This window comes from Falco punctatus (assembly GCF_963210335.1).
Source record: "Falco punctatus genome assembly, chromosome: 4".
Taxonomy (NCBI): domain Eukaryota; kingdom Metazoa; phylum Chordata; class Aves; order Falconiformes; family Falconidae; genus Falco; species Falco punctatus.
The window spans coordinates 112,041,019-112,061,883 of NC_137583.1; the positions used below are offsets into that span (position 1 = coordinate 112,041,019).

At 39.6% G+C, this 20,865-nt stretch overlaps 1 protein-coding gene across 1 annotated transcript in view; it reads right to left on the minus strand.

Annotated features, from left to right (window-relative positions):
- Positions 1 to 20,865, minus strand: part of DNAH11 (dynein axonemal heavy chain 11) — a gene marked incomplete at its 5' end in the record, with an annotated part of 158,358 nt that overhangs the window by 81,156 nt on the left and 56,337 nt on the right. The window contains 14 exon segments of the mRNA XM_080383229.1: positions 3,403 to 3,571; positions 3,575 to 3,604; positions 4,140 to 4,215; positions 7,014 to 7,288; positions 11,661 to 11,759; positions 11,761 to 12,035; positions 13,221 to 13,308; positions 13,312 to 13,380; positions 15,314 to 15,354; positions 15,357 to 15,504; positions 16,972 to 17,071; positions 19,322 to 19,385; positions 19,388 to 19,456; positions 20,573 to 20,689. Coding sequence (XP_080239355.1) covers positions 3,403 to 3,571; positions 3,575 to 3,604; positions 4,140 to 4,215; positions 7,014 to 7,288; positions 11,661 to 11,759; positions 11,761 to 12,035; positions 13,221 to 13,308; positions 13,312 to 13,380; positions 15,314 to 15,354; positions 15,357 to 15,504; positions 16,972 to 17,071; positions 19,322 to 19,385; positions 19,388 to 19,456; positions 20,573 to 20,689 — 1,620 coding nt within the window.

Consider the following 20,865-nt stretch of genomic DNA (forward strand, 5'->3'; position numbering starts at 1 on the left):
AACAACTTTCTAGCAATCGATATTTTAGTAATTCATAAAAGCACCTAACTTTTTTTTTATTTAAAATTTATTTTTTTTTAATCAGATGCAGATTCTAAGGAATAACAGCCTAGCATGAGCAGACCGGAATTTAGAGATAGCATGTTGGACCTTCAGATTCTTTTTTCTTCCACATATCAATGAAACCAACCAAAAAGCAATCCCATCCCTGAATAAAATTGATGAGAATCTTCTTAAATAAAGGGATAATTGTCTAATCTGGTTGCATTAATAAAGAGGTAGAAACCTGTTCAACAAAACATTACTGGAAGCCAATTCTCTCTGACCTCACTGTAGAACTTTGTCAGCCTTATTCATGATTTCACAATGGATCCATTAAAAAAAAAAAAAACAAAAAAAAACAACAAAGAAAACCAAAACAAACAAGCCTCATAAAAAGTGTGGAAAAAATTTACAGGATTTAATTTCACATACACTTTTCTAGGACTGTCAAACTGTAAGGCTAAGACACCCTGCCACTTTGTTTGCCAAATTGGGATACTACGCTTGGTCACTAGATTTCAGAGAGAAGATAATGGCTTACCAATATTTTTAAGCAAAACTAGCGATACCTGAGAAGGCTTCTGTCTGCAATTCTGATGATTATCACATCAACCTCTAAATCAACAGAACAAAATCTACAGTCCCTATGAAAGATCCATATGATTATCTCCGTAACTTAATCTCTTTTTTAATCCTCTTGGAGAGAAACTTCTACAATAGACTGCTTTGTCAAGAGTGTCTCCTCTTATATAGTTTCTGCCTGAATATGTGCGAAGTGAAAAATCCTGAAACCCTAGTCTGTCTCAATGAGAAGAAAAAGTTCCATGTTAAACTATTTGACACTGCAAATAAAAGAAACTGCTTTAACAAAACTATGCTCTGCCAGCATGGGCCTCTGTCTCTTTCTGGAAATCACTGATAATGTATACGACCACAACAACAATGCTGAAGGAAGATCACAAATAATGAAATGAGCAACAAGGAAGTCTGTGCCTCATTTATTTAGCAAAATCTTCTCTTCATCTTCTGAAAACTCTTTTTTGCAGTGCAGGAAAATAAAGCAAATGTAGTTAATCAGATTTCAGAAACTGAGATTTTGGACCACGATGGATACTAAGATATTGCCCAACACGAGAAGAACAAATTATATCAAACTGAGATAAGAATACATTAAAAAAAACCCTATGGTTAAATAAAATAAAATAAATCTATGATGATGGGACTTAGAAGCCTGGGCTGGTTCATATTTTAAAAAGTGTAAGGCTAGGCAGCAAAGCAACTTCAAGTCTGCCATACAGCGGCATAATTCAGTATATGCTTAAGGCATTATTTACCCTTGTTTTGAATTAATGTAATTTTTAAAGCATTTTCCCTTTCTTGGTAACAAAGGATAATTTTTACTTTTCTTATAAAGGCCTGTTACATCATTAACTAATTAAAAGGTAAGGCACAGTATCTACAGCATTATAGATTATCTTGCCAACCTCAGAGAATAAGTGGTGTTAATTTCTGTGCAGCACAAAAAAGGATGAATCTCTGTTTAAACAAACAAAATGAAGGTTAGCTTTAACACTGAGCCACAACCTACTGTTCCATAATGACGCCAATAAAGCCTACTTAGAGGGCTATTACTGCACGGTACCCTCGCGTAAGCCTTCCATTAAGAACGTTACAAGTCTGTACTGCAACAGCCTCTGAGCAGTAAAAAGTGATAACTTCACGCAAACATCGGTAGCATCATGATGAACTATTTGTTCCCTTTATAGATATTCCACTTACTCATGCTGCATGGCACCCTCAGTAAGACTAGGTTCACAGAAGCATGCATTTCATTGCGGCTTTCTAGGAACTCAAGTGTATTCCTTCGTCATTCCCACTCTTTCACCGGCTCGTAGCAAGCGTCTGCTCCACTGTTCGCAAAACAGTAAGAGATGAGTGGGAGATTGCAGCAACACGTTGTCTTCCACATTCTACCACATAGTGAGAGAGAAAAATAATAGTTAAAAAATGCCACAAACACAGCGCATGAAAAACGTTTACATGAAAAAATCATCCATTAGTGACTGATGTACCCATCCACTGTGCTCTGAAAGACTAAAAAGAGGTGCAGGAATGGGCTCAAAGCATTTGCACAGTACATCCAAACAGGATCCAAACAATCTACTAGTAAAGCTGTCTAAATCTTTAATTGTTTGTGTCTAAACTACTTAGAATTAAGGAACAATAATTTCTTTATGATAGGAAGTCGTTGCTCAACCTAGAATCAAACACTCCCAAATATTTTAAATTTTCTGTTTCAGTGTCCTCATTCCTATCCTTATTCTTTTTCTTGTCACTCCTTTCTTACTAGCAAATAGAAATTAGAAAGGAAAGGAAAAAAGGACTAGTAAACAAAGCTGATGTTTTCCAGTTACCATATTTTTTGTCAAATAAATTCAAATTTTCCCTCTCTTCCTCCTGCCCCTCATCAGGAAAACTTCTTTTTTTTTTTTTTTTTAAGTGAAACATATGTACCTAATATGTTCATATTAGTTCATATTTCCACTACTTTGTCTGCTTGTAATTTTTTTGGTTTTGAAGGGCAAGTAGAAACAGTATTGTGGTCCTCACTAGTTAGTCCATCCTGGTATTGGCACCAACACACATTAATTCCAGAAGAAACTGTATATGCAATACTACTATATAATATGTGACATTATTTTGTATTCCTTGTACAGTGAACAATACTGAGAGGTACTACATTTCATAGCATAAGACAGGTTAAAAAAACAAGAGGCACACATAAGAAAACTTAACTAAGAACATTAAGACAAAGGAACATGTATCCTGGCTTATATTTGCAGTGTTTCCACTACGAAAAACAGATGGGTGTATTACCTTTTACCCCCACACAGCAGAAAGAACAAAACGAAACCTGCATATCTATTTCATGTGTCTTGCAATTTACAGTGCCTTAACTCTTTAAATAGTTTAATTCTGACAACACAAATTTTTATTCGGATAACCAGTGCTCACAGTTCAAAAAGTACATGCTGTTTTACTGACGTGCTCTGAAGTCCAAAGAGAGACTGCAATTTAAAATTATTTGAAAACACAATTCAAATTTTTAATGTCTAGGCATATATATAAACATATATACACACAGTTAATATGTTAAACTATTCAGGGAAAGAAAACTAATACAAGAGGAACAATTAGTAAAGGAAAATGAAAGTTTATTATCCTTGTGGTTTGAAGCACAGAATCACAGAATTCCTCTGCGAGGAAGATGCTTGCATTGGGGGCTGAGGATAAAAAGAAAGTGTGCTACTGCTACTTACAGTTCCAGTAAACAAGAGCTTTCACTATCCGGTTTTTAACTTGCTGGCATCAGGCAAAATAGTTTCAAGCCACCAACGCACCTCAAATACATGTGCATAGTGTCCATCATCACTTTATAAAAGAAATTACAGTCTCTGTTTTCCACTAGTTTATCCCCATAGACACGTGATGATTCATGAAGCCAGACATGTTGAAGATCATTTGGTTGCTATAAACACTTGGGTGTAGCAAACAGAATGCCCTAAAGATAACGCTTTTTTTTCTTTTTTTTTCTTTTTTTTTTTTTAATGCTGTCAGCTGGCATCAAAATAGGCCACTCAAGGGAGACTAATATTCTGCAAAGACATTAATCACACTGAGTAGATACCCAATATGCATTGTTCTTGAAAGTATATTTTCTTTAACATGAACCAGAATGCCTCTAATTTAGCAAGTTCGCCAGCCAACTGAGTGTGCAAAATATAATTAAAACAATTATCTCTTCTCTGGGACACTTAGGTGACTCATTATGGTTTGAGGCCATGGTGCAGTATAGGACACAGGGAAGTATCAGCACTGCCAGGATATTACGTGTTCACTAGCCCTGTTTTGCAATACCACTCAAGAAAACAGGACACAGTTTATCATGAAAAAATTAGCACTTTCTCAACTGTCACCTCAAACTTCCTTCCCTAAACAAATTCCATGCCAGGATGAGTGCAAACGTGGATGATGGGCTAGCATATCCCCATCAAACCAAGGTATGTGTGATAACAGGAGACCTGACAAATCCTCACCTCCTTGCTAATAGCTGATGATGATCCATGGGGTGGGCAGGCAACAAAAATATTCTGGAAGAAAAAAAGAGCTGCGCTTCAAGGAACAGGAAAGCATGTAACACCAAACCAGATCAGACTCACCTGATTTTACAAGAAGGACCGGGATTTGCTGACCATATTATATCCTTCCCTCATTTTTCTCTTCAATCCATGCTCTGCTTTTTGGCTACTGGTTTCAGCCCCTGCTTCACGAAAAGGGTTGTCAAGCACTGAAGGACCACACGAGACTGTAATTGTTATGAAGTTCAGGGGAATCTCAATATCATAATAAATATGGTGTGTCTCTTTCCTTTTAGCTATAGGAACAGCAGGGGTTTGAACTTGTACTAAATGTCAGACGCTGTGTTTTCTCCTATCCCCTTTTGTCTCCTACCTATTGCAGTGAAAAGCTAAACAGTAATTATTTCATGTATTAAATACAGGATCACTATAGTATGACACTTCAAACCATACCTGGAGTCCAGGGCTGACTGAAGCTGCCAGCAGCTGGATTCATACAGGCAATATACTGACAACTGTAACCTGCTTTAATAGTTAGCTTCTGCCTATCATACCCAAGGAAGAATTTTAGCTTGGTTAATATGAATGACAAAATACATTTTTCAGGCTTAGCCTCGGTTGAAGAATCACCATTTCTGCCCTATGGGAAATCTGGAAGACAAAAGTATCAAATTAGGATTGACATTTTAAAATTAAGAAGCCCACCCCCACATTTCTACCACATAATAATTTGTTCAACATTTGTGTTGAAATGAAGATACTACATTATCGCGAAGTATGCTCCTGATGATATATCTTCTAATGAAACTGGCTCCAAACAAACTTGAATGAGTACAACATGGCCAAAAGGAGTTCAAATCAGTTTGAGAACGCACACCACCATCATAGGTAAGAGAAGGCAAAATTAACATACCTCAGCAAGAAAAAAAGCCAGCAAAGATCATCACTGAGTGGCATGCTTAAAGATCGCTCCTTTTTTTGCAGCCCCACACAACAGATACTGTTGCTGGCTTTCCAGATAACAAAGCTCCAGGTGAATTAAAAGGAAGCCACTTAAAAAAAAATATTAAAAATTTGAGGCTGTCAGCAGCTGGCAATTTGAGTTCTGATTGCCAAAAAAAGAGTCTTGTTTCTTTAGCAGTTGGCCCACAGCGGATCTAGGCCAAGCAGGTACCATCTTTAAAAAAGCACACTGTAAAAGAAAGGCTCATAAATAATGCAGCCATTCCCTGCTTAAATCAATAAATCCTTCCCAGAACTTCACAGTGTAACGTATTCTCTTTCTTTCCACCCATTCACAACAAATTTTACCCTATTTTAGAATTCTCAAATGGTTATGTTTAAAATTCCCGAATAGCATGGTCAACTCTGTTCCTAATTTGACTTATTTTGTAAAATGGAGATTTTAAAGTTTTTGGTTTGTTTTTCTTTTAAAACAATGCAAAACAATTCAAAAGAAAGAAGCAACAGTGTTAAACAGTAGGGACTTTTAAGATCTGAAGTTTGAAATCTCTGTGAGGGAACAAAAAGATTCCTGGTGAGAATACCATATAGCTCTGGGAAGAAAACAGGGCATGGAGGTGTCAGCTTTGTATGTCGCTGAGTTAGACTTGATGGATTTCTCCAAGCTAGAGAAATGTTTCAGATCTGAGCTGCCACTTCCTTTTTTCTCTTTATGTCTTGGTCCTTAATAAGATGTTCTGCTGACACCTGGTATTCCTTCCTTCGTGAGATGAAGTGTAACCTAGCAAAAGCGCCTGTAGGATTCAACAGAATCTGCATTAAAAGATGCTAGAACAGTACAGACGTTATTGCCACACCTTGGTCACAATTATAGTCAGATCACAGTGTACATGCCAGTGAGAAGAAGAACCTTCTATGAAACAAAAGTTCTAAGGGCAATGGTAAAATCCTTGCGCACATTCCAAAGGAGCAGACGACTGAGTAGATACACTCAGCCTCTTAATACCACTGAAGTACGGCTGGTTTTGTGCGGAGTGCTTGTCACTGTGCCCCTCCTTCTGGCGACACACAGACAGCTAGCTAGGTGGGTTTAGTTTACTTTTTCCTTTTTTAATGTCTGATTACTTCTCTCCTTTACTCACCAGATCATTCACAATGTATTCTTCGTATGTCACATTTTCTTTATGTCATGTAGAAGTGCCGTGCCTGTATACAAACAAGAATCTAATATGCATTTATAGTAACAATGAAGTATTTACTAAAGATATAGATCCTCCTGTAACACAGTGGAATCAACATTAAACAGTTGCTTTTAAAGGGAAAAAAATCTCTTCCACAGACCCTAGTGAAAGGATACTAATATATTTTAACTGCCAAAATATTAAATTGTCCTTTGGAAAGTAAGGAGGGAATGAGTTTAATAGCCCAAAATAACTTTGTTATCCTTCAGTGGCCGTCTTCTGTGGTTTTCTTCTCATGGCAGACAGAGAGCGTTAATCTGAAGCATGAAATTTCTGTGGATTTTGTCTGTTGTCTTTACAGGGTGATGACAGAGGGTGGCACAGGCTAAACATCCAGCAAGCTGCAATTTAGGGAATCAGTTTCTGTATCTCAGACATCCCTGTTCTTATCAGGTCAATCAATGGGATCAACCTCCAGCAGCTCCAGCAGCAGCAGCCAAAGGATACTTTCCTTCCAAGACTCTCTATAGTCCCTTCACTTTCTGCTTCTCTTTTCTAAAACTGTTTATAACCTCCAAGGATAGCATGCTTTTCTAAGCGACTTACCTTGAAGCGTTCTGTTTCTATCCCACCATGGACCACAACACAAAAATTATAGCGTAACGTTAATTAAGAAGTGAATGGTCACCAGAGTTCATAATCTGCTGCCAAATCAATGCATGGTTGAATGGTTCCAAATCCATCCGCTTCAGGCATATTCAAATCGTCAATAAAACAGATAAGTTTTTGATTTCCTACCGGACCAGTTATGACCACCTTTTTTCTCCAGCTTATTTTTTTCAAGCACCTCTGAAATGTAACACAACATACATAAAAATTATTACCATAATAAGCAATACTGAAACTAAACAAAACCAAGAATTCAAAATCATGCTGGCTAACATTTATGAAGCATTTCACCACCTACAAGGATTTTTGAACTACTGAAGTCCTCAGTAATCAGTGAAACTCATGGAGTGTCTTTGAAAAAACATCATACTGGGATTCTGAATTCCAAAGGAGTCTTGTTGATTTAGTTGGTCGACTACTTCACAGCTTTCAAAAATCTTACTGCATATCCACCCGCATCCTTTGGAACTGAAATGCTTTAAATGTAAAATCACCAGGTATCCTGACACTGAGCAAGTTTATCAGTGAAGATTATTTTCTTCTTCTCCTGGGAAGGATTACACAAGGACTTTACCATATGTAAAGTGTAAAAATATGAATGATAAATAATATTTAACCAGGTCATCTAATGGGGAAACTAGTGTGCCATTCCCATACTAAGGAATATTAAGCTGATTGCATTAAATTTCAGCCTATTCCCCAAAACAAGGTGCTTATTCATTTTTTCACTGTTGTAGTAATTTTGTTATCCGATGATCTGCGTTCAACAACAGTGAAAAAAATAATACAAATACTTTTATGTATTCATCAAAACTCCAAAATCTTGAGACATAGATTTTGAGTTTATGTAATTTTTATCCAATGGCACTGCTCCCCTTAGAGGTGTACGGGAAAGAATAACAGAAAGTTTCTAAATCATCTTGACAATACAGAAGAAAACCACTTGTATGAAGCATTATTAAAATATTAAACTTTAGCATGATGTGATTCTCAACTTTTTCCACTTTGTGAAGTTTTCTGCAGATTCAGAAGAAAGGATTAATTGTCCACAGAAGTTTGATTTCTAATTGCACTGCTTCTATTTTGTGCATGGAAATAAGAACCTGCATAAATCATTAAGAATTTATTAAAGCAGGACTGGAGACTAACAATCTTATCGTCCTTCCTAAGTCATACATTTTTGTTGTCCAAATGATCACAAAACGTTTTGCACAAAATGAAACCACAGTAATAGGTGGACTTCAAGGAAAACTTTTCAGTATGCCCCAGTGATGGGAGCTCTTCTCTTCAGTGAGTAGCATAATTTCAAAAGCTCTTTCTTCCTCATTCAGAGCAGGGACTTGACCCAAAGATGGTTATGAAACATTCAGGGAAGATGGTGGTTATAACCTTCACAGCACAGGAGGGAATTTAATTCAGATTTTATATGCATGAGATTTCCCACTAAACATTGCTGGGCAAGAGGAAGAAGATGTCTCAAAAATTTTGCACATCTAGCCCAGATATTTTTTTGTCCAGTCAATATTATCATGAATTTGGGATACACCTGCTATTAGTTTTCAGATGACCAATGCCATTATTTTTTAAGATTTTAATATTTGTCAAAAAGAAAGGAGGGTGAGGAAGAAAAAAAATAATCATCAGTTCCATGTATAATAAGTAGAACTGGGAAAAAATGCAGGGTATAGACTTCTTTTTTTCCATTGTACTAGGCTGTATGTTAAAATTCTTTGGATTAGGTAAAAAAAAAAAAAAAAGGTGAAATGTAAGCAAATGTGTTTGAACTTTTCTTGTTGTTTGGCTTTTTTTTTAAATTGGGCAACATGTTCATGAGAGCTTGTAGGATATGGAAACTACGCTTGCATGCTCACAGCTGAATGCGGTATGTCACAGCACCACCAGGGTTCTGACTTGCAGCAGACTTTTTGGTTTCTTAGGCAAAGCAGCATGAACAAACACATCACTGCAAGCAGTTTCCATTAGGACAAAAGGAGCATTGTGTTGTCATCTTAGATTCTTCAAACAGTGAAATAAATATTTTGCAAACCTCAACAGTGATTTTGTCTGGCCGATTCAAGAAAGGTTAACAAAAGCTTCCAAAGACATTTGCATCTAGTCACAGTCAGCCAAAAGGATGGTTACTGGCTGGAAAAGAAAAATAAGCAAATTAAAAGTGAAGGTGTGCTGGAGGACAAGACAGAAATGTAGAACCTCAACATATTTGCAACTGGTTGATCATAAATAGGGTGCAAAAAAGCCATGGCTACACCTAATCCTGCTTTTCTACCACAAAAGGGAGAAAAATGTGTGTATGAAAGGCTTAAAATATTTTAATAACCTTAAAATCTTAGCTAGAGGAAGAAAATCTTCTTATACCTAGGTATGTATACACCTGTACTTTTAAAACCAGAAGTAGGAATATTCCTTCTTGATTCTTAAACTTATCGAATATTTAAATAATGTCCACAACTATAATCTATTACTTTTTTAAAATACTGCATTATTACAATACAATAAGGAAACATATTTTATTAAATTCCACTGTACCTGAATGTTTATGCAAATGCCTTCTCTGTGGCACTGTTCCAGACTTCAGTACCATTGAAGACCCCAAGCTTAATGTACGAATATGAGTTTGCATCAAAACCTGCCTCTATCAAGTAACATTTTGAATTTTTCTGCTGTTACAGAGACAGAGCGGGTGAGTCATACGCCTTGGGGGAATGCTAAATAAAACCCAACACTACATGCTAATCTCACCCACTCTAGCAGATACCTCAAAAAAAGTTATGTGGATACAGATAAGATGGGATTTGCAAGGAAATACTGCAGAATAAAACTGATGTGAACTGTAAGAAAAAATCTTTTAACCTCTAAACTATGAAAAGAACGTGGCAATGTACTGAATAACTGCATTTCAAGTTAGCTCTTTAGCTCTTCTTTTTGAACTGCGACAATTTAAAGTGCTTGTTTGTGGTTTTTTTTATGGGAGCGCCTCTTTCCATTAAAAAGAAAGGAAAAAAAAACCCATCAATTTAATTATTCCAAACAAGTGCTTGGAGTAGTAGCCTAAAACACATGAAGGCATTTCAGCGTATCACTTGAGTGCATTTTATGGGAAGAAGCATTGGTACACAGAAACAACACGAGGCAGACATTCGGAGCTATACATGACATATAAAATCATTCCATCACAGTTCACCAAAAAAATGTTTGCAAGCTTTGCTGCCCAGGAGTTCATCAGCTTTTGTGTGCAATGGGAAGTGTTATGCTTTTGTGATTTAGTGCCTTGGTCATGGTTGCTGCTGGAATGGCAATCATTAGCTAAAAAATCCCTCTCTGATCAGAGGAACACCTGAAAATTTTTTAAAGCCCATTCCCCATTAAAGACCTATGACGCTTTACAACAGCTCATGATTTCGCTCTGATGCACAGCAGAGTTATTTTCTCTTAATCTCTCCATTCATTTTGAGCGGCAAAAAGGAGATTAAGTTCGGTTAATGCAGGATTCTATGTTAACGTGAATTTGGGAACACTTCAAAGAACAAACTAAGGTACAAAGCAAACAGAAAGTGGTATTTCCTTATCTGACCTGAATACAGAAGAAATCAACATGAGACAGGAAAGAATAAAAGAGGGTAAAAACTTATTCAATGGAGATTTGTAGATTTATACTTATTTTTTTAGTCTTAGTGACAATTTGGTCCACTAGCAGCAATGCAGATTGGCTAGAAAATGAAGAACATGACTGCACAAGTAGTTAAATGAAGCATCAAGCAAACTTAATGCTTCTAAAGATTTTACCTGAAGACTTCTTAAACTTTGGAAAAAAATTTAGAAGTGAGATGTTGCTTTCTGTAGCTTCTCCTAGACACATGAAAGGATAAGCCAGTGTATTAACTTCTTTCTCAAGTGCTTTTTCCAGCTGTGAAAAGCTGTACAACGGATAGGGCATGTATATTTTTTTTTTCTGTATAGTTCATCAGTTCAAGTTACTCTAAGGATAAAAAAACAGAAGGCAAAGAGGGCATATCCACCGACAGCTGGGCTCTCCCTTGATTGTGTCGTTTACAAAACCCAGAATGGACACGGAGCTTTTTATGAGTTTATTTTACTTTGACTATCTGACTCCTCTTGTTCCAAAACTTAGCACCAGTATAACGTTTTTGACCAACATACTAGTCCCCTCTGCTTGTGTGTTATGTGAACATTTCCTTTGCTCTGCATCCACCCTGCCTTTGGAGACACCAAACCTCCCTGGACAGGGATGGGCCCTCCTTGGGGATTGTATGGCGCATAGCAAAAGCAACCCCGACCCCTGACTGTCCTTTTCGGCACATCTACGGGCACAGTACAGAGACACCTAGGCTAGCCAAGTTGGCTTAAGGCTTCTCGTTAACATAGGTAAAGCCAACTTTTCTCTTGTCCACGAGCACAGAGCAACGTGTGGGAACGCAGTGTCAGTTTGCCCCAAACAGTTTCATCCTCCTCCTTTCCTCTTACCTGCTCCAACTTCGCAAGTTTTGCATTTCGCAAAGTGCTAAGCTTGCCAAGACCCAGACAACAGCAGTAGCCAACAACTGCAATAAGACTGTAATAACCACATAATATTTTTCACCTTTGCTGTTGAGGAAAGACAGGTTTCTTGCACCTGTATGGAACTTACTCTGAAGCACCGCTGCTGTTGTGTAGTAGTTGAGAGGGATGGTAGCCAGGAGGTAGCCTCAGAGAGAGCGGCAAGCCTATTGCCCACAAACACTGTTTTTTCCTACTCCAGCATTTCCAACAAGTATGACTGGTTTGCCTTTTGTTAAGAACAAATCGATAAAATAATTAAGACGTGCAGTCTTATATGTGTGAACAAAGATTGCCCGAAACTGAAAAGAAAAAAAAGTTGAAAAGAAAAACCTAAAACCATCAGACACTTGCACAACACAGTTTAGTTTTAAAAGCAAACAGTAATTTTTGTCTCTCTGGCTAGGACTGAATTCTAAAAAGCAATGAAATGGGATACACCATTCTCTCATTCTCAGACATAATTACTAGAACAAAATGTTCTACTGGATTACTTTTTACACAGCATTTCTACTTGAAAATTTGTATTTGATTTCTTCTTATAAGAATATTTTGAAATCAGGTTGTAGCTGAAATGCATTGGTTCCATCTCAACCTTTATAGAATGCCACTCTCCCAAAAACCGGTAGAGAAACAAAGGCTGTTGCAGCCAGCAGTTGGTTTCATTTTTTCAAGTAGTATTTCCATTTATTTTTTGGCCTGGCTTTCAGCATAGCTAAAACTGTTTGGGCAAATAGTTGGCAATAGGATGGCTTTACTTACTGTGAGCACCCAAAATCTGTACTGCCTGACAAAGCTTTCTTTTCCAAGCTCTGTATTTTCCTACCTAATACTCACCCTCAAAGAGAACTTGTTACAGGATAGATGATAATGTCTTTTGATCATCGGCTCCACGTTTCTATGCCCACAAACTTCTAATCTCCCCAGGGAAATTCCTACTCATGTAAGCATTTAAAAAGAAAAAGACCTACAAGTTAATGCAATCAAAAAACAATGAAACATTTAAGAATATTTTATGTGAAACACACTAAAAAAAAGAGCAAAGCTAACCAAACCCCAGCTGAGGCAATTGCAACTAATAGCTCATGCTTTCTATTTCTCCACTGACAGGTATATATCATACTATCATAACTTCTACAACCTCTGTTCCACAAATATAATTCCAGCTTTGTAAGTTGATCAAAGGCATAGCGGAAAGGTGATAAAGTGATTTGCTTCCCCTAGACCTCATACCCTTCTGGTAGCATGAAGGGAGTTTAGCTGGCAAAAATAAAGCTGGCAATAGAAAAACATTAAGGCTTCAATTTGTGGTGTACAGTTGCTGTGGGCATTATCTTCGATGATTAAATGGACTTGGAGACTGAATTTCTCCTACTGTGGAAAAAGTGTACAAGCCACTACCAAATGGAATGTGGTACATCTTCAGGAATGCTTTAATTATATAAAAATCAATAAAAGCATTGCTGTATCATCAGTCCTCAACACTCAACTAAAGGCACGTGGCCCAGATAGCAGGGATTTATCCAAAAACATCTAGAGTGTTACTTCCAGGACATTGAAGAGGACATCAGAAATTGCGACAAGACTCTAAAATGTTCCTGCATCTAGCAACGCTCAGCGTGTGGTCACTGTGGTCACCACAGCAGTGTACCTGGATCCACAGCAGGACTCAGGACCTTATCCACCCCGGGCAGGAACTTTCTCATCCCTGGATCAAGGTAATAATTGAATACTGTGCCCTAGGACGGGAACTTCACTGCCTTCATCTTCTTAAGCCACCAACAGCTGAATTCAGCTTCATAATTTGAAAGCGATAAAATGGTGCATTAATTGTTTACAGTACATTTTCCACATCTAGACATTCACGTGAAGCACACATGAAAAACAGACTTGCAAATAAATCTCATTTTTAAATGCGTACACATGTAGTCTGTGATGAAATAACCAAGAACATCGGAGCAATATCCTAGTGCTCCTGCTGTTTAAGGGGCTAAAGACAGGCCGCCCTCCGATGACACCCTGGATTGAGCGCAGGTGTCAAGCTGTTGGCAGTGGGGGCTGCGGGGTGGCCTCCGTGAGGAAAGGGTGGGGGCTGCCCTGTGTGGGACACGGCCAGCTCCAACAGACCCACTGCAGGACACTGCGGAGCCCCTCAGCCAGGCTGGTGCCTCCCCAGGGAAAAGGTATTCGAGAAAGGGCAGAAAGACTGAGAAACAGCAGAACGCCGAGGTCAGGTGAGGAGGAGGAGGAGGAAGCGGAGGACAAAGGAGCTCCACGTTACTGGAACAGATACCCACACTGCAGCACCCTGAGGACCCAATGCTGGAGCAAATGAATATGCCCTGAAAGACTGCAGCCCATGGACAGCTTTGTAATAATTCCATATACTACATGGTATTCCAATTACCATGGACAGGGTAAAGCATGAGAAGGAAGGAGTAGCAGAGAGAAACCACTGTGTACTGACCATAACCCCGCAGTCACCTACACCGCTGGGAGTCGGGGAGAGGAAGAGTCAGGAGTGAAGGAGGCTGAACGTGGGGGACAGGAGGGGGAAAGGTTTTGTTTTAGTTGTTTGCCTTTGTTTCTCGCTACTCGAATCAATTCTAATTGGCAACAAATGTAATTTTCCCCAAAGTCTGTTTTGCCCATGACAGTGCTTACCAATCTCCCTGTCTTCATCTTGACCCACAAGCTTTTTCAGCCTATTTTCTCCCCCTACCAGTGAGTGAGAGGCTGGGCAGGTGTTTGGCTATTCACCAAGGCTAACCCACCACACAGGCAGCCCAAATATTTTATTTCCTAAAACTCCTAAATCCAGTTTAAATTTATATAGCTGTGAGACCACAGAGGTGATTTGCTTCAGACAAGACCTGCCCGAGTGTGTTCGCAGAACAGCAAGACTTCTTGAAGGACAGGAAAGCAGATGTTACTACGATCAAAAAGATCTTCCCAGTCTCTTGATATGCTGCTTCTGATTCTTCAACTTAAGCAAGGTGCTCCTTTACCTATGGATGATGCACATATAAATTTGTTCCTTCACAAGGGGTTAATCTAATTTAAACAGTAGTAAAGCCAACCTTATGTTTTTGTTCTTTAGAAGGCAAGTATGACTAGCTATTTCTCAAGAAATTGGAGTCTATCTCAGCAAAACACTGACAAGTAATTATAGAGTTTTAGGACTTTCTTCTCCAAGCCTTTTAGCATCACAATAAAATATCTTATTAATTAGAACGTGTTATAATGCCTTGTTTATATCTACATATCTCAGTATGAATCCAACAGGTGAAATTAAACGCACATCTGTCTAGTCCTTTACTAAATGCTTTAATTCTGGTAGTCGTGACCCTCGTATCTCATTTTGTTGCTTGCCAGGGACTTTAGTATAGATGAAAATGTACAACCAGTAACTTTTCCCTAAGTAAACAGTTTCATCTAGAAATGGTAAATGACTCTGCACACAGTCTTGCGCTGGAGGCAGTCAGTTCCCTCTGGTCAAGTCAGCTCATTTACAGACGAGCTCTGATAGCAAAAGTACACAGTACTGCAGGCCAACAAATCAGATGCATGGACCATTGCTCTGCACCTCTTACCAGTATTAGTGAGTAGAAACCTGCATATACATATATTCACACACATGCACATATGTGTTTACACCTATTTAAATAGGTAGGTAGGTGTGTATACATATTATCTGTGTTTTTCAAGCACAGTGAGATACTGTGATCATTGTCATTAACTTACCCAATCTTGAAAGAACACCTCGCCGAACACGCAAATACAAGAAAGACAAAATACATCTCATAGAGTTCTCCAGGACAATCCACTGGCACATTTTCAGGGGTCAGTAAACAATCCAGCAGAGAACAGACTGCCTGCGATAAATAAATATGTGAAGAGAGCAACCTGTGAGTCTTACTCCCAGGAAGGTGACACTGACCTCAAGAAGGAATTTAAATTTCAGTAGCGAGATTTCAATTCCTTGCTGTGCTTCATTATTGTCTAGGAGCTCCTTTCAGAGGGCAAAGAAAAGAAGAGTTCTTCTGATAAAATGCAGCAAAGGACTTCATTCTAAACTACTTAAAGCAAGGTATATGAAGAAGACGATGCAGTTTAGCCATGTATATAATGGCAAATTCTTAACACTCATCTTCAAAAATTAGTTTTCTTCTCTCATACTAACTTATTTAGAAGCAGGCAAACAGAAGAGTTTAGAATAACAAGGCATATTAAGTAAATGTAAAATGTCAACATCTGGATGTGCAGTATCAGATCATTTATATATTAAACAAACAGAGCTCAGTTCCATTCCTTAATAATGTTTAATAATGTAGCGCCTCATTATCAGAGTACAAGAGCAACCAACACTAATGAATTTAGCAAGCATTTAATTAGAGAGAGGCAGAATGCTTGTACAGAGAGATGAAATGGCTAGCCCCAAGCTACCTAAGGCATTACTAACAGAAGCAACACATGAACTGAGAAGTCAGGGAATTACGTGCAATGCCATAAATATGCTGTATTTCTTGTTACGGCGGACTGCTGCAATACAAAACCTCTGAATCCCTGTGGGCCTCCAAAATAAGGGTCCAGGTTTAATATATAAGAGCCTCTCAAATTTCGTCTCACGTATGTTTCACATATGCAGTAATTTTAAGCATTTTTTACTCCTGCATAGGATCCCATTTTTTCTCTCTCTATCTTTGAAATGCAAACTTGTGTTGACTTTTTAGAATTGTTTATGACTGCCTTTAGTGCAATATACAAATATTACTGCACTGGCTGTAAGTCAGAAATAAGTGCCACCAGCCTTACAATATTTTTGTTTGTTCCTGCAAAGGTCATCACGCTGCGGCATTTCTAAGAGCTGTTACGACAGCCGAGCATACTGGTATATAGCTAAACTCCTTTTCCTGGACTGCATCCTTTTTTCCCAGGGAGGGCAGGGAGAAAGGACCTAGATGATGGTTTGCTCCCACTTTCAGAGGGCTGCACCACGAAAAAGCAGGGGGAGCAAGGATTCTGTATCTGTTTTATGCTGTTTGAGAACAGACTATTTAAAATACCAGTGTGTAAACTGTACACAAGACCGAAGATTATGTGACACCCAAGTTCAACATAACTTGCCATGCAGATATCTACAGCAGTATATATATAGCCAGAAAAAGTCTGGCTCTATGCAACTGAAGACAAACAAGTAGACTTTCTCATCTGCTAGTTCTTATCACAACCAAGTCTAAAATTCCTCATCATTACGCTAAATATAGCACATGCTTCAGATTAGCAGCCAGACGCCTCTCTACGTTCCAAAGAATTGGGGAGTTTTATCCCCTGCTCATGTTCACACAGTATTAGTCAAACACAGTCTAAACTGATCATTTACTCATTCACAGCTATTGTACTTGGACAGTTTGTTGCCTGCTGCTTCCATCTCTATGCTCCTCTGCTTGAGAGATCACGTTGCTTCGCTCTGTCCTCACCAGTCCTCTGATCCTCATCACCCTAAGCAAGCAGATTGTACAGACTCACGCTGTTCAATTAAATTCTCGTACTGACAAGATTTCTCTGGGAAATACGTGCACTGAAGGCTTCTGGTCCCAGCGGCATGCAACTCTAAGAAAGACAGACAGACCTGACTGAAATGCTGATGACACACTAGAATGCTGCAAAATTGAATTTTGACATGGAACAGCAGTCATGCTGCTTGAAAATAAAAACACCAACCGACACGTCAAAAACATTCACTTCCTACTAAAATTTGTAGGAATCATTCTGGATCAGCTCAAGAAATGCAAAAGGAAAAGATCCCATTGCACTGCTTCAAGGTAATGCGCTGTGCCTTGACCAGCTAAATTCCCGTTTATGCATGGAAACTCATATTCTTTATAAAATATTGTTCTCCTAATTAATTTGCATGAATATGTCTATGAATAGACATAAAACGAGTTAAAAGAGAAGCACTGTGATCCAAAGGAGCAAGAGAAATGAAAAGCCAAGCTATTATATATATTAACTATATACTGTTAAGTGTCCTTAACAGTATCAAAGACAGTGACAATTATTAAAAAGCTGTCAGAGAACAGTAGCCAAGTTATTCAATTCTTGCTACTGCCAGATCTCATTACAAAAAGCAGATGGTCAGTTCACTGCTTGTATGGGGTTTGCGTGACAAGGTTTTGGTAGCGGTGGGGGCTACAGGGGTGTCTTCTGTTAGAAGATGCCAGAAGCCTCCCCTGTGTCTGATGGAGCAATGCCAGCTGACTCCAAGACAGCCCCCCCGCTGGCCAAGGCGGAGCCCATCAGCAATGACGGAGGTGCCTCTGGGACAACAGATTCAAGAAGGGGGGAACACTGCTGCAAAACAGCAGCCCGAGAGAGGAGTGAGACTATGTGAGAGAGAGATAAGACAGACACCAAGGTTGGTGCAGAAGGAGGGGGCAGAGGTGTTCCAGGCACCAGAGCAGAGATTCCCCTGCAGCCCTTGGTGAAGCCCACGGAGACGCAGGCTGTGCCCCTCAGCCCATGGAGGTTAACGATGGGGCAGAACCCCACCTGCAGCCCATGCAGGACCCCACGCTGGAGTAGGTGGATGCCCGAAGGAGGCTGCGACCCCCTGGGAAGCCACATTGGAGCAGGGTTCTGGCAGGACCCATGGCCCCATGGAGAGAGGAGCCCGGGCTGGAGCAGGTTTTCTGGCAGGACCCGTGACCCCACAGGGGATCCACGCTGGAGCTGCCTGTTCCTGAAGGACTGCACCCCAAGGAAGGACCCACGCTGGAGCAGTTTGTGAAGAACTGCAGCCCGTGGGAAGGACTCACGCTGGAGAAGTTAATGGAGAACTGTCTGCCATGGGAGGGACTCCACGCTGGAGCAGGGAAAGAGTGTGAGGAGGAAGGAGCAGCAGAGCCAACATGTGATGAACTGACCACAACTGCCATTCCCTGTCCCCCTGTACCACTCAGGGGGAGGAGGTAGAGAAATCGGGAGTGAGATTGAGCCTGGGGAGAAGGGAAGGGCGGGTGGAAGCTGTTGTAAGACAGAATTATAGAATCATTTATGTTGGAAAAGACCTTTGAGATCAAGTAGTCCAACCATCAACCCACGACTGCCAAGTCCATCACTAAACCATACCACTAAGCACCGTATCTACACATTTTTTAAATACCTTCAGGGATGGTGACTCCACCACGTCCCCTAGACAGCCCATTTCATTGCTTGACCACCCTTTCAGTGAAGAAAACTTTTCCTAATATCCAATCTAAACCTCCCCTGGCACAACTTGAGGCCATTTCCTCCTGTCCTGTCACTTGTTACCTGGGAGAAGAGACCTGCCCCCATCTGCCTACAACCTCATTCCAGGTAGTTGTAGAAAGCCAGGAGAACCCCACTGAGTCTCCTCCAGGCTGAACGACCCCAGTTCCCTCAGCTGCTCCTCGTAAAACTTGTTCTCTAGACCCTTCACCAGCTTCACTGCCCTTCCTTGGACACACTCCAGCATGTCTATGTCCCCCTTGAAGTGAGGGGCCCAAAAGTGAAGTGTACGTAGTAGGGGGAAATAAAATATTTAATCGATGGGTGAAATTTTCCTGTCTGCATATTTGAGAATATATATGGCCACCAACTAAATCATTCCACTATCAGAATAGAAACTAGAAGGAAGAATCAATACCAATAATGAAGTCTATTCCCATTAATCTTCAAGATGGATCTTAAAAATGTTAATTATCATAATCAGACAGTCACAGATCCCACCTCAGGTACTGGGTGTTCAGACAGAGGACACCAGCTCTGGATACTGCAGCTGGGGCAGCAGTACATGGTGCACCTCAAATAGCAGCTGCATGACCCAAGTCATAGGCACACGTTCACTCCCATAAGGGTCAGAACCTAGAAATCATCAGTAAATTGTTCAGCAAAAGCAAACAAAGATACACGAGCAAGAATACGATGAGGGCGATCACATGCTTATTATAGCCCCCAAAGGAGCAAGGATTCCCTGCAACACCACGCACAAATGCCATTTCTCAAATGTAGCTCAACAAACTTGATTCAAACATGGCTATAGTTTTTTTTTTCTACTTTAGAAACACCTAGAAGGACAAATTCAAAAGATTTTATTTGATCTTGTATGAGTTTCTGACATCTAATTCATTCACAAGATGACTAGCCTGTTTCGCCAACGTGAGTTCTGGAAGCTGTTAAGAGCCGGGGCGGGACAGCCTCTCTCAGCGGCAATGGAAACACACAGAAACCGGTTCAGAACAGGAGCCTGCGCTTGGGCACCCTGAGAGGTCCCTTGGGAAAGCCCCTTTTCTGTTCACGAGCTGAAGTCAGGCTGCATGGCCAGCCCCAGGCAGACCCCTTGCTGAGTAACTGGAGGCTGCCACCAGATAGCTTTAAGTTCTTAAGACAGGAAAGCTTAAGAGAATGGACTAGAATGGGCTAAACTACAGTCACCTTCCAAGGTTACATTCAGATTATTTGGATTTCATTACATTACAGTGCTTCGGACAGCCAAAAAAATTAGTTTAGCTGTATAATTACTAAAATAGGAATAAGATGTCTGGATACTACTGCTAGCTCTTAAACTGACTTATTTACATTTCCTAACACTAGCTTTCCTTAGTACAGTGATGTGATGTCTTCATTCATGGAATCTTAAATCTATTTTACTGAGAGGCTTTCAAAACACCGGTTTCAATAATCTTATGACTGACATCTTGAATTGCATCAACTCATACACTAGGAGGCACAATCACCCTTATATGCAGGGTACTTTAAGTCTTTTTGTTGTACAAAATAAGCAAGACATAATGTGCTAGCCAGATGCTAAAATATTACTTAGCAATAGTGAAAACAAAAGAAATTACAAAATTAGAAGAAAAAAGGAATGCATACTGCAAAACTACCTCCAGAAAAATAAAGGAAGAGGAAAATGTGAAAACAGGTAGAAGGAGAAGCCACTGTACTTGCTTCTCAGTTGCTCGCCTTTTTATCATCTAAAAGTGTTGACCAACTTAAGCCACATAGGGTCTATACATCCATCTAAAACTAAACATTTTGGCCCCTCATGGGTAATATTATCTTGGGCTCTCAGAAGAGATGACAGATCTGCAGATTATATTACAGCAGAATCCCATCACTGTAGTGCTTAACTAACACCACCACAGCAATTAAAGCTTCAGAAGACTTAGCGCATCACTGAAACAAGAAGCTTTTGTAGTATCAAACCCAGGCTTTTTTCCTTTGCTTGCTTATTAGGTGGTTATTCCAGATAAAATAAAAAAATATTTTCA